Source organism: Anthonomus grandis, chromosome 14 (genome assembly GCF_022605725.1).
Source record: "Anthonomus grandis grandis chromosome 14, icAntGran1.3, whole genome shotgun sequence".
Taxonomy (NCBI): Eukaryota; Metazoa; Arthropoda; class Insecta; order Coleoptera; family Curculionidae; genus Anthonomus; species Anthonomus grandis.
The window spans coordinates 2,473,698-2,488,067 of NC_065559.1; the positions used below are offsets into that span (position 1 = coordinate 2,473,698).

At 35.3% G+C, this 14,370-nt stretch overlaps 2 protein-coding genes across 3 annotated transcripts; one reads left to right on the top strand and one right to left on the bottom strand.

Moving 5' to 3' along the window:
* Positions 1-4,042: 4,042 nt before the first annotated feature.
* Positions 4,043-4,698, top strand: LOC126744634 (N-alpha-acetyltransferase 38, NatC auxiliary subunit). 2 transcript variants are annotated; one of them, XM_050452136.1, is made up of 2 exons: positions 4,043-4,295; positions 4,354-4,698. In XM_050452136.1, the coding sequence occupies exons 1-2, from the start codon at positions 4,188-4,190 to the stop codon at positions 4,657-4,659; spliced, it is 414 nt and encodes a 137-aa protein (XP_050308093.1). In that variant the 5' UTR covers positions 4,043-4,187; the 3' UTR covers positions 4,660-4,698. The 2 variants fall into 2 exon arrangements, with proteins under 2 accessions (XP_050308093.1, XP_050308092.1); XM_050452135.1 differs by having other exon boundaries at positions 4,049-4,301.
* Positions 4,699-5,497: 799 nt separating this feature from the next.
* On the bottom strand, positions 5,498-6,302 carry LOC126744635 (cytochrome c oxidase assembly factor 6 homolog). Its single transcript, XM_050452137.1, has 2 exons — positions 6,118-6,302; positions 5,498-5,972 (listed from the first exon to the last, which is right to left on the bottom strand). Exon 2 carries the CDS (start codon positions 5,863-5,865, stop codon positions 5,632-5,634), a length of 234 nt encoding a protein of 77 aa, XP_050308094.1. The 5' UTR covers positions 5,866-5,972; positions 6,118-6,302; the 3' UTR covers positions 5,498-5,631.
* Positions 6,303-14,370: the final 8,068 nt, after the last annotated feature.

The following is a 14,370-nucleotide window of genomic DNA, read 5'->3' on the forward strand; positions in this document are numbered from 1 at the left end:
TTATTGCAAACAATATGGCATAGGGTTGCTTGCGAAAAACCTGTGCATAATCCCGGTTGCCGATTTTTAAAAGTTCAAATTCTCGCGCGGCTTTAATCTTGAATATTGCTTGACATTTCTGCTAGCGCCAATGCCTCCTGCACTGGTGAAATGTGTAAAACTCCTAAGTCAACGTTAGCAAAACCTTTGAAATCTGAAACTGAAGTGGTGGAGCCCACAGGTATCAACGTTGACATAATCGATGGCTTTTACTTTTTGCACTTGATAGGATCTTCAATGCCACAAACGTTTGATAAAGTTGCTGAGACAATTTTCATTAAAATTTGTTCCACAACAGCTACAGAAATTCATTTAGTTTTCGACCGTTACTTAACACCATCGATCAAAGATTCCGAACGTCACCAGCGGAAAGAAGTTAATACTCCGTATAACATTTGAGGACCTCAACAAAGCCGAACCAAGGATTTTCTACAGAGTCTGAAGAATTATTGCTTCAAAGAAGCATTGGTACATGTTTTGGCCGAGTATTGGGTAAACAACAAGGTGGTAACGATTATTGGAAACAAAAAAAAAATTTTTACAGTTGACCATCAATGCAGTTCAGGAAAATTCAATTAAAAAGATCGAAGAACCCGATTATGTGTGTCATCATGAAGAAGCGGATACGAGAATCATTTTTCATGCTTCTAAATTAGCACCAGGGTCGAGAATTTTGATAAAGGCCTCTGATACTGATGTGTTAATAATTTTGCTGGGAGATATCGACAAAATTCAACAATCACAAATTTGGCTGGCTAATGCAAAAAAAAACAAAACATCAGCACCTGGAGTGCATTAATTGCACCGCATTAGCAGAGAAGTTGGGGCACACATTATGCAAAAGCCTCCCAGCTTTTCATGCATTTACGGGATGCGATTACACGGCAGCATTTTATAATAAAGGAAAAGTAAAACCCTTCAAATTATTTTCTAAAAACGAGAAATACCAAATGGTTTTTGCATCATTAACTGATAAAGTGGATATTTTTATTAATGAAAAAATGAACACCGTTCAAGAATTCACGGCAAGCATATATGGCATTAAGAACTGCAATAGAGTTGATGAAGCAAGACATTTCTTTTGAAAAATTACTCTTTAAAAGAAGATAATGAGCAGTTCTTCAAAAAAATTAAATAAGTTTCGATTCAAACAGTATACCACCTTGCTGGTTATCACTGCAACAAAAAATTTTGCGCACAATTTTTCTTAATTCTATGTGGCTTCAACGGACCCTCAATGCATAAAGTTGCAGCCTGAAAAATGTGGGTGGTATGTTGACGGTTATTTGAAACCAATTTTTTATATTCATAAAAATTTGCAAGATAATAGGGGTAAATTTTAATATATTTATGAATGAATCTAATATATGTATATATATATAAATATATATTTGTCGCTCGCATTAAGCCGCGCGAGAATTTGGACTTTTAAAAATCGGCAACCGGGATTATGCACAGTTTTTTCGCAAGCAACCCTATGCCATATTGTTTGCAATAAAATTAACTTTAATTTAATGTAATGTTTTATTGCTTAATTCGATAGGCGCAAATTACTATTACGAATCACCTTCGCGCACCTGGCTGCGTAGTAACTGCACAAGAAAAAAGAAGGCAACCCAGTGGATGCATTTTTCACAAGTTACGTACTTTCGTTTAGTACACAATTTAATGTGTAACAGAATGAGTGCAATGTTTAAAAAAAAATTAATTATTAATATTTTGCACAAGATTTCTCAGGCAACCTTTGCGGAATACATTTTATGAAAACATACGTTTCATCCCGTAACGTTATGGGTGAAGGTCGTAATATGGTGAGATATTCCAGGCAGTTGAGAAACCAAAGTGTAACTGTTTGGAGAAAGTGACTTAACTTCAAATTCCAAAATTTCGCGTTATTACATTCAAGAAATTACCTCAACTGCCTGGAAGAAAAATAGTTTTTCACTTATTTCAGGCAGTAGTAGTCATTTAATAGTCAATACTTTCTTTTGTATGTCAGGAAAAATGACAATTTTTCACTTATTACATGTAGTCATAAAATATCTGGAACAAGTAAAAAACTTCCTCAAATTCCTGGAAGAAAAATAAGTTTTCACTCCATAATTCCGCACAATTATTATTTTACCGGTACAATAATAATATTTTATTTAAAAAATATGTGTAAACAACTTCGTCATGTAAGTTGCTCTTTTGATGACCCTCTTCTTGTGCTAAATGATAATCCCATAGGTTTCAAATAAAATAAAAATACTTTATTAACAATAATATTTGGCTTAAGCTACGTTGGCACCAGAGCACCTAAACTATACATATTACAAAGTGATTTCTAGGTACCCGTCACAAATTGCATGACTAGTATTTGACTCCTAAAATGAATTCCAAAAAAAAAGGCAGTAAGTTGTGTCACAACATCAGTTAATCTTTTTAATGCATGTGATTGTACAATAAATATGGCAACATAATATACTACCATCAGAGCATCTTCAATTATTTGGAAGTATAGTCTGCCTTATACACAAGGTGATTCAAACTCCTATGAGCCTCATGTCTTCTCTTATTAATGCAATGATCACCTAAAAGCATGCTCCAATAGTTCTGAATCACCCTGTTTATCTTGTGGCATATTATGTTATATTAACATTAGAAAGAGGAAGATAAGTTTCACTTCAACATTTATTTACAAAGATAATCCCAGAAAATATGTATTTAAAACATTTCAGGAATATCCAGTAAATGCGTTATTGTCCTTAATCAAAATAAGCATACGAGAATGTCCTAAAAATATTTTTTTGAATTAAGTGGAATATCTGGACTGATATAATTTGTAATTATTAAGCCTTTCTATGCAAACAAAGCTGCTCTGTTATATAGTTAATCAACCCTTGGAAGACTTTTATAGTGATCATTAAAAAACCCATAATAGTCAATACTTAATTCTAAAGGACTATTTACGATCCTCTTTGTACTATTCAGCAAATTATTTATTCTATATTCCAAGCTATGCATATCATCTAACATACCCTCCATCTCCTGTAAAGCTTCATTATAAGTGGTTTTCCTTCTAATTCCCTTTGGTTGATTAAGATAACTTGTTTTAGCCTCAGACAATTGTTGATTATACAATTTTAATTCATAATAAGGCAAAAATAGTAAATTGTGTTGTGATATCACACTAGCAATTTTCATATGGGCCCTTTTTATGTTATGCCGGCTTTTATTGATGGACTTTACAAAGTGACTTTGCAGGTTTCTTATTTGAGTGTCGTGCCGGTCTTCTGAGCTGCTTAAATTATTTGTTTTAGCAATTTGAAGTTCATGTTTGTAATTTATACTGTTCAAACTGAGATTGTGTAAATGGAAGTGTAAGTTACATATTGTGTCTTCAACATAATGGTTAAATGATTCGTAAGCTTTATCTAGGTCTGCTTCCAGTAATGGTATTTCTTTACTTAGCTGCTTAATGGGGTACTTTTGTTTGGAAGTTTTATTTGTGTCTTCATGATTGTGCTGCATATCACAAATTGTGTTTTCGGTTTTCTGCACTCTGCCATAGGAAAATTGAATAAGTTATATGTGGAACTTTAGTATTGGATAAGGGAATCAGCTGGATAATGAAATTTCAGTCATTTCTTTAGCATTACAAATAATACAAAAAAGCAATGACATACTTAACCTCAACTTTTGAACGATTTAACTTATTACCCATTTGTTGATTACCCTAAATTTTAAAACATTTATAGGATTAGCCAGTGTTGCCAACTCTTCGGAATTTTCTGCAGTTGGCAGCACTGTGTAACTATTATAGGCTTAAATCTTAGGTAAGATTCCATGTACATGTGATATAATAAAAGCATCGTTGCGAAATATGTGGAAACTTCTAAAATTGGGACAATTTATTAAATAATTGATCTGCGTGTTCCTTCGCGATTGTACGAAGTTTCACAATTTAATTAATTATTCTAAGGAAAACTTTGACGACGAACTGGCAACGTTGGAAATATCACATTGACAATCACCATCAATCGCTACGTCAAAGTCAAGTAAACAATTCTCAATTTGTTTATTAAAAAAATTAACATTCAACAAGCAAAAATATAATGTAAAACACAAATTTCTTATATGCATTAACTACATTTAATAAAGCAAAAATGTTAGAACAAGATTCAATTTCCGGCAGCAATCCAGAGAGCGAAGAAGAGGAAAATTCCGAATATGATCAGGAGGACCACTGCTGCGCCCCCGCTCCCCCAAAACCGGTTAACGTAAATACCATTTAACCTAATATACCTGGTTTTGACAGAGTTTTATTTCTAGAACTCCGCTGGGGCATTAAAACTGAGGTCATGGCTCAACAAAACCCTTAAAATAAAAATGACCGATGGCCGAACCCTTATGGGTGTATTCCTCTGTACAGATCGTGATGCCAATGTCATATTAGGTTCCTGTTCAGAATTCTTACCTCCAGATCCAAATGTATCAAACGAAGATGTCAGGATGTTGGGACTCGTTATGATTCCTGGAAAGCATATTGTGTCAGTACATATAGATGTGAATGAGTATCCGACTGGCGGACACAACACTCCTAATACGAATTCACAAGAGAATTTAAATTATGTGTAGTGTGATGTATTTTTGTAATATAGACACTTCTTTTGTTAAGTTTTTTCTGTTAAGTAGTACTCATAATGGGTAGTGGGGTTTGAAAGAAAGTCGTAAGGTAAGTAATTAATTTGTTTATTCAATACTTAACAATGTAGATGATTACCTTAAAAGCAGTTTATTATTTACAAATGTAGCTAATAAAAGTGCATTTTCATTTATCAATTGTATTAGGCAAATTAATAATATACAATGTAATTCCCAGAGTTTTTTGGTTTTAAATTTATGCATTTACCGGAAAAGGTTCAAAAAACTGTACAGTATAGCCAAAAGCTGTACATATGATAACCCTATGCATCATATCTAAATAACTTCAATAACCTCAACTCTAGTTTTATAGCCATGTAAATATTTAGCAGTAACAGCCTACAATGCAGAGTAGATTTTGGAGGAATTCACTTTTCTTCTTAAAATGTTTGCCACTCGCTTTTATTTAATGTACTTAGCAAAATTATAACTTAAGAATAATATAGTTGTACCCGTGAGTAAGTTATCCTAACTGTCTGTTGTACCTAATCTGTTCAATATATTGGGAAAGTGTTACATATTGATCATGTTCTTTTATTATTTAGCAAAATAATTCCACAGGATTTTTAGGAATATCTCAGTTACTTGTCGACAAGATTAGACCTATTGATGCAATAAATACAATTAAAACTTTATTTGTAATAAACTTTAAATACACATTTACTTAAATTTAAAAAGCGGAGACTATTTTATGGTACACCCTCCGAGGTTCAAATACAGCCGATTTAGTCTTTATTTTATTTGGAATTCTGTAAAAATAAAACAGGTTCAATCACTATACCCACATCGAATTTATTGAACAAGAAAACTATTGAAACTAAATAACAAATTAACCATTAAATTAAGACATAAATCTTCTATTAACGTACAACTCAAGCACCAACATGACCATGTCTTAATTTAACATTAACTTTTATTATCATCGGTCGGTTCATACCCATGCTTCTCAATTTTTTCCTTAAATATTAAATAATTCCTTCTGCGGTCGAAGTGCTTGACCCATTGCCCCGAACAGTTTTCTTCATACAACTTTCTAAACACTTTGCACTGCGATTCGTCACCGTTTTGATCCAAACACTCCCAATATTTATCTCTGGAGCCCCAGCACTTGGCCCTCTCGTCTTTCGTTGGAAACGACATGGTTAATGTACTATTAAGTGTCGCAGCAGGAGCGGTTTCGATATTAATCTGTTGTCGGATTAGGGTCCCAAAAATAACTTTCGCATTTAAAATTTCCTCAGATTAAACTAAAAATAAACATAATAAATTTTAATCTAAGAGCGTGAGGGATTAAAAATATATATTGAGTTGGAATGTTGCTGGTGGGGACATGCCAAGAAAATTTTGGCTGATGATATTGAATCCTGTTTTTCTTTTGCAACTTCCACTTACCTGCAATTGATTTAATGAGGGTTTTAAGTTCAGTGTGAGGTTCTTTTTAGTGTATTTACATAACTATTCCATATAGGGCAATTATTTTTATTATATAGACATAACCTCACAAAAAAATATAACCTCAAAAAAGTCGTGGCTACCCTACCGTCATCGGGGTTTTATTGTACGTCATTCTTCTAGGGATGTCAATCAACTATCGATGTTTTCATATGTTGTGGCCAGTAGCAACAAAATAAAGTTTGCGTTGCTATAATTTGGAAATTATTTACGTTGAAATGTAGCAACGTTGATGTTCCTTGGCCTAAATATGTTACTAATTCTTAAAAGGGGGGTTCCCATTATAATGAGGTGACATTCATGTATGTCAAAGAATTGACATACATGACAGTTGGAGAAGGTGGTAAATAAAAAAATTTTTGGCAGACGCGCTTGTAGACAGCATATCGAACCGTAGAATTGCGAATTGACATTTTTAAATTTGGCAACTTCATGTAGCGGACCGGCATGTAAACAGCATACTACGAGGGCGGGTCAATAAGTCCCTGACTTTTTGGATAAAAAACAGGTTTTTATATAAAAAGACTATGTTTGAGTTCTATACACTTAATCCAACGTTTCTCTAATTTTTTTATCCCTTCGGAAAAATATGATTTGTCGAGGTCATCAAAATAGGCATTTGTTTGAGAGATGATTTCGTCGTTGGAGTCGAATCTCTTTCCGCCGAGCCAGTTCTTTAAGTTTGGAAATAGGAAATAGTCACTGGGGGCTAAATCTGGAGAATAGGGCGGATGAGGAAGTAATTCGTAACCTAATTCATGGATTTTTGCAATGGAAACTGCACAAATGTGGTCTTTTGTCTTTCAGTTCCTCATTGAATCTATCCAATAAGTTGGTATAATATTCTCCATTGATTGTTTTCCCCTTTTGAAGATAGTCAATGTGGATTATAACGCGTGCATCCCAAAAAACGGTCGCCATGACTTTATTGGCTGACAAACCCACCTTTGCCTTCTTCTTCTTCTTCACACGAAATTCACTTTTTTCCATTTTCTTCTCAAAACGAGTGGTAGTCTGCTATCAGCAGCTGTCAAACACAAACTAAATGAAGCAGCTTGTTCAAATTTTGACAGGCGTCAACTGACAGTTATCTGTTGACAGGCGCAGAGTTGCCATTTCCATTAAAGGACGGGAAATTCAAAAAGTCACGGACTTATTGACCCGCCCTCGTAAACCGAGGTATTGCCAAATGTTGTTGAATCTCTTGAAATTTAACGACGGGTCCGTTCTATAGCAGACACACTTATAGGCATCATACTGAACCGTGCTATTGACAAATAATGAACCTTCTCTCTCTTAAAATGTAGTAATTTTGATGTTCCTTGGGCTTAAAAACAGCATAATGCACTACAGTTTAGCCATTTAAATGTCGGATTATTTACGTAGTTGACTGTCGTAACCACCTAATATTCCATGGCAAATAGGCTTGTAGACAGCATTATGAACCGCGGTTTGGGCAATTAAGTAGCGGTTTATTAAAGTATTTGACACTCTTGGACATTTGGGAATGTTCCATTGCAGAGAGTTATAGACAGTATAGCGAACGGCGGAATTGTTAATTAATTAGTGAAGTAGGTCTCTTTACATTTGGCACTCTTGCCCGACATACATGTAGACAGCATAACGAACCACGGCTTTGCCAAATGTTGTTGGCTTCTAGACAGCATTATGAACCGCGGTTTTGGCAATTGTGTACCGGATTATTCACGCAGTTGACAATCTTAGGAATTTACTTGCGAACTTACCAATTACTTCTCCTCAACTTTGACGCTTCAAAGTGAGTGGACTTAAAAACAGCATATTGAACCGCGTTTTTGCCAATTACGTAGTTGCCACGAAATTCGGTCATGTTCCATTGTAGAGGGTTATACACAGCACATTGAACCGCGGAGCCGCCATTATTGACAGATGAATGTTCTGACGAATTTAGCTAAATACTTAGCGGTTGCTCTTTATTATTTTGCTTCAAATAATAGACTCAACGAGAAAAACCCATAAACATAACCTCTAAGATTAACTGTCAAACCATCGGGAGTGCAGTAAGTACCATGTGTGTAATAACCGTCATGCTAAATATCGCAAAATGTCAAAGTGATTCTTACAATTTGGCGCGAAATTTAAATTCATAGAGACGGTCCGAAATTGCCTCTATATATACAACCTAAAAATTTGCTGGGAACACCATAATTCTTTGATTCTATATGCTGTGTAAAAGACTTTGGCACAGATCGAATTCAGGTAGCAAATTTAGCTGTTAAAGCTTTGCTTTCCTCGGTTGACAGCACTGCAAGATATTGCGGCGTTCACACGAGCTTTATGCGTAATTCTAGAAAGTCCCACATGCGCATTGGCTTTTTTACGGCTATTTACGAATTAAACGTGTCTCTTATCCGCAAGAAATACCACCTAGTTATCCCGAAATTGAATTAGCAGAGAGTGGAGAGGAGAACGCAGAGACACCAATTTAGGCACATAATTTAGGAAGACATTTACTTAGTGTATAATTTATTGTCAGCGAGCCAACTAAGACCTCGTGCGGCAGTAAACCAGCCGACTACATATTTGAGAAAGATAAACACAGTTATCGGCCATAACCCGGCCGTCTTATCTCGAAGCCGCCGTTACGTCCCACGGGATTACAACGTGGATTATCCATACATATGGACTATTCCTGTTAGACGACAGACAACGCGATTCCTGTGCCGTGCAATGAAGCTATTATTCAAATTACCCACGGACCTCGAGAAATTTCAAATTATCTCGGAGAATTAATTAGTGCTGGACGTCACTGCAACCTGGACATGGTGTTTTTCTATTTTTGAATAACAGCCTTCTCAGTCAAGCACGTGCCCTTTAATTAATGTTTTTTAATTATGGAGATTAGGGTTTTCTTGCAGTACAAAACCGAAATACTGCAGTTACGTTTGTTTTATCAAGTGTTCAACATCATCGTCATCGCCGAATAGAGGGATAAAATGGTACTACACCATAATCCATACGACCAACGTCAGATAGAGATTTTTCAATAAAAAACGATGATTACTTACAGGAATTTATTTGCTAATCAGTTGGCAACACTTAGTTGAGGTTTTCTTTTTACTGGGACTCACTAGCGTTGCAAATTTTCAAGAGATCAAATACGTGATTTATTATTTACTATTTGGCAACTCGCTTGTTCATTATGCTGTCTACAACCCGCTGCAATAGAACATTTCCAAGATACGTAAAAAATCCGCTGCCCCAATTGGCAAAACTGCGGTTCGTTATGCTGTTTTTAAGCCCACTCTCCATGGAACATCAGGATTGCCAAATTTTAGGCCAAACAACAAGATTCATCATTTGGCTGTTACAAGAACAAAAATATATTTTTTTATTTAAGGGAATTTTGACACCTGACGTTGACAGAGAGTTTACAGACAGCATAATAAACCTCTCGAAAAGTGAACGTCGAAGACATTTGCACATTGAACCTGTCAAGTCAAAACAAAGAGAATGTTGAATTATTTGTTCTTTTGCACCGTTTTGGGCGTTTATTAAACAGGGTGCGACATCTTTTAGAATATACGAGCACTCAGCATATTGAATTGCGAAACTCTCGAAATATGGATATCGCTTTTATCCCTGTAATCACGTGATTGGTAAAGCAAATTTGACATATGACATTAATAGATAAACGCATGACAGGCGAACGTACAGGCAGCATACTGAATCGTAAAATTCAATAAGGGTACGCCACGTGCATTCAGAGGGCGCTCAACCCAATCACGTGATTGATAAGTCAATTTTGACAGATGACAGCCAAATAGAAAGACTCAGAGAATAGAGGGACACAAAGTCAATGGTCTCAAAAGATGTTTATTTTAAAAAATGATTACACGTGTTTCGCCCTAAGGCATCGTCAGATCTAAAAGAAAACAGAAAGCAACCCTAGTACAAAAACAACAATGCATAGACACAAATTACAATATAGAGATTTGACTTACCGGTAAAGCTATAAGATAAACATCTTTTGAGACCATCGACTTTGTGTCCCTCTATTCTCTCAATTTTTATTATCAAGAGGTCTCTTTGAGAAAAATGGACTACTTTTTTGAAATAGAAAGACGTACAGACAGCATTATAAACTTGCACGAATGTGAATGTCGTTTAAGGTTCACGAATTACTACTAGAGGGCGCTTCCGAATGGCATAAAAATATGTTCCTTGCATAAAACAATTTCTAATTCTTCAAAAAAACATCGCGCCAAGGGCATGAAGTGCCGATTGGAAAAAGCATCACGAACATTGAATCTGATAACAAATAAAATATAGTGGGAACGTGTCGACCCGGGCAATAACTCATGCATATACAGGGATCCCTGCGAAATATGGATACTTAAGGCGACTACTCGCCCCCGAGATTTCCCATTCTGATTTTTACGTTTTCCTTATTTTCCGGGGCATCCGTCATCGGATATGCATTATTTTATGTTTTCAATTGAGGCCTCGTCGTACGTACGAGATTGAATTTTTTATTTCCTTTCTTCGGCCATTCGTGAAACCGAATAGGGTTATTCAAATGATCTATTACGGTCCCCGATATGAAGCGAATAAGGTGATAGTTTAGGGCCTTAATAAAAAAATTTTTGATGGACTTTCGCCACCTTTCTACGCCCCACTTATACGGAATATGACAGATCTTAATAAATAACACCATACTTTATTATTTCAAAAGGAAAAGGTTGCTTGTAGTCAGCATATTGAACCAGAGTATTTCTTTTTTTTTTTCATTTATTATAGATAACATACTGAACCGCAGTAATTCCAAATGATTATATAGTCAATTATATGATCTGAGGGTTCTATAAAGTAGCAGATTTTAGTCAATATAAAGCCACATAACTCATCTTAAGGAACATTTGACAATAATGTTACCTTTATGATTCAGTGTGCTGCCTACAAGGTTTGTTGACAACTGACAGAAATGACAATTGAGTTTGTTGACATTAGACAGCACATTGATCCGCAGTATTGCCAAATTTTTCATTATGTTACAAAATTAAAACTACCCAAAAAAAAAAAGCGAAGCGTCTTCCTTACCATTTTATCTCATTCTCTGCAAGTGTTTTTCTTTTTATACATTTATATTAAAAGTTTTTCTTAAGGATAAATCGTCGGGAAACGGTGACTAAATAAATTAAAATAGCGAGAGAAGGCGGACGAGAACCGCTTTATCTTAATAGAACTTTATGTACAAGAAGGATCTACAAGAACTTTAATAAAACCAGGCAAATCCGCGGGGGGGATCTATTTTGTCAGTCTGTCTCGTTTAAGCAAAATCTGCCCCGTCATCATTTTTGTAATGAAGCAAGAGACGTTTCCAAGAATATAACTTCTCCGCTTATTTTCTGGTACGTCTCTATAGGAAGCCTATACAAAGTTCCATAATTACAAAATAGTGGTTTTATAATTATTGAGCCACTATTGACAACATTCAATGTGTGATCGATTCAAAATGTGGGCTTTATATAGCAAAACAAACTATTGAAAGTTGAAACCGCCAAATTATTAACTCCATTAATTAATAAGTCATGAACCAATCTATTAGGACCAATTAAAGGTAGGCACTGTTGCCTTTTTATTGATGTCGACTGGTTGAAACTAATTTTAAGGCAAAAAAAGAAAAATTGTTAGTGCGGTGGATAGGAATACCAAAAGATTGGTTGTGTAAGGCCCAGTCATTAATTAAAATAAGATTTTTAAAAAGTGGCTATATATATCGGCAACTTTGTATGACATACATTAAGAATGAATTTTTACAGTTTTGTGTTATCTAAGATGTTTAATTGTTATTTTTTGCCTTGTTATGTACATTTTGTATATTGATTGATTTTTTCTTACAATTACATCTCTTAATTTTCTTATGACATACCTTTTCTTACATCTCTGTTCGTCCATGTCAAATATTTGCCCATTTACTGTCCCTTGTTCCAACATAAGAATTTACTTCTTGCACTATAAGATTTATCAATTGATCTGAAATCACAAGGATTTGTGCCATGTAAATATCAGTCAAATCACTAAGTTTCCTTCCATTTTCACAGGTTTTATTGACTAAGTGACTTCTTGGTTATTAAGAAATATATTCATGTTTTCATTTGCATGTTTTATAGGAGCCTATAGAAGACCTGTGCATCTTATAGGATTTCAAGCCTACCTTCATTGAATTAAGGGTGCTTTTAGAATTAATTTCCTTGTTAATTCCAATGCTTTGTCCTCTGCTTCATAAAATTTTGCCCTAATGGGTACTGTACCTGTTAGAAGGGTTTTTTTGGGTCACTACTCTCTCAGTCCCAATTAAATAATAGTAAATTTAGGTTATTGTCAGAGCCGCCACAGTATTTTTCTTAGTTTTGTTTAGATTTAATTATGAATATCCTTGATAGTTATAGGGCCTCGCGCGATACACATGACGATAACATATTCTTGCTTAGTATGGTTTTTATCGGCGGTTTGTAGTCAAAACAAATGTTTCATGAAAGAAGCTTTTATGTGGATCGCTTTAGTTTTGGCATCGATATTTTTTTAAGAGCAGTACCTTTTTTAACGTTGATAGATTTTGATCGGTGAACGGGCTCTTTACCGTGCCGCGAATTTTAATTAGTTTTCTTCTTTTGTTTTTTTTACGTTGATTATAGTTTTAGTACATCATTTCGTGTATACTTTTTTAATTGCTTGATTTTTCGTTAATAGAAGTATAGTCAATATTTTTGGGCTTTTATTTCGAACGAACCGTGTATTGGATTTCGACCCGTACATTACGAAAATGCTCTTCGCCTTTTTCCAAAAAAATCATCTGTAAAACTCAAATATAATTAAGACGATTTTTAAATAACACACGGATTTTATTACAATGAAATCAGATTAAGACAGAAGAGAATAAAAGAATACAAATATTAATATAAACGGAAACGACTAAATTAAGCTAAAATAGGATTCTGTATCCGACAAGTGCACGCTTTTCAGGCCAAAACCCAAGTGTCCCTCATTTGGGTTCAAGTTGCCCTAGATCCGTTTGTGTAACCCGATACCCAAAGAAATTCTCATCTTATTTATGGGTTCCTAATGGTTTTAAAGATTTTGCCTGGTTCTTGTCGTCAAGTGGTGATAACATTCGGCCATCCTGACTTTAGAGTGACCTCACTCTACAGTCTCCAGTACCATAGCTTGACCTGAGTATAACAGAAAAACGGGATAGAAGAAAATTATAGATTCGGGGGCAGTAATAAAATTTAATTACAATATGCATTTATGTAGATCAAATAATCTAAATAAATTTTATTATGTTACAAGAAGCAGCTTTCGTCCTGTACTTGTCTTTATAATTTCCTGAAAAGGACTTTATAAGCTTATATAAATCTGTAAATATCTAAATAATATGTTGTTGTATTCAATCTGTAACCGTAGAAAAATGTGCTATAATAAAATAAATATTCATGGATAAATAATACTACAATCAAGGAAAAATAACATCAAGAGTAACATAAAAATGGGTAAAATGTACGTACACAAATAACACGCTATAGCTATATGGCCCGCGCTAGACTAATAATCTAGCCCCTGGAAATGTATACCAGAGGCTCCAAAACTAGTCCGGAATACCGGGACTATACCAAGGTCCCTATTCCTGGCTCAACCTCAACTCAACCGCTACAGAACATTATACCATACCTTGTACTAGTTCACCGTGCCATTTCCAGCATACTTCTCACCTTTTGCTACCCTTACAACCGGATCCAAGGCTTAATAATGTCGATGCCAGCTACTCCTACATACGGAGTCTGCGATCTGGTCATTCCCGGGATGTCTCTGACCTCATACCGGTCATTTCCCAGCACCTTGGAGATCCTAAAAGGTCCCCGCCATTTCGGCAACAATTTCCTACTGGACCCTGTAGCCTGTGTGGATGCTATCCATATCAACACCAACTCTCCAACTTGATATTTATCAGGAGCCCGACGCCGCGCATCAAAATGTTCTTTTTGGCGTGCCTGATAAACCGGATAATTATCACACACCCTTTGCCGTAACGCGGTAACGTCAATATCCTTCGCAACTTCCTCGGGTACAAATGCAAGTTGTCCCGTTACGCGATAGCCTATCTGAACTTCACTCGGAGCCGCCCCTAGTGCCTTATTCACTGTCCTGTTAAGC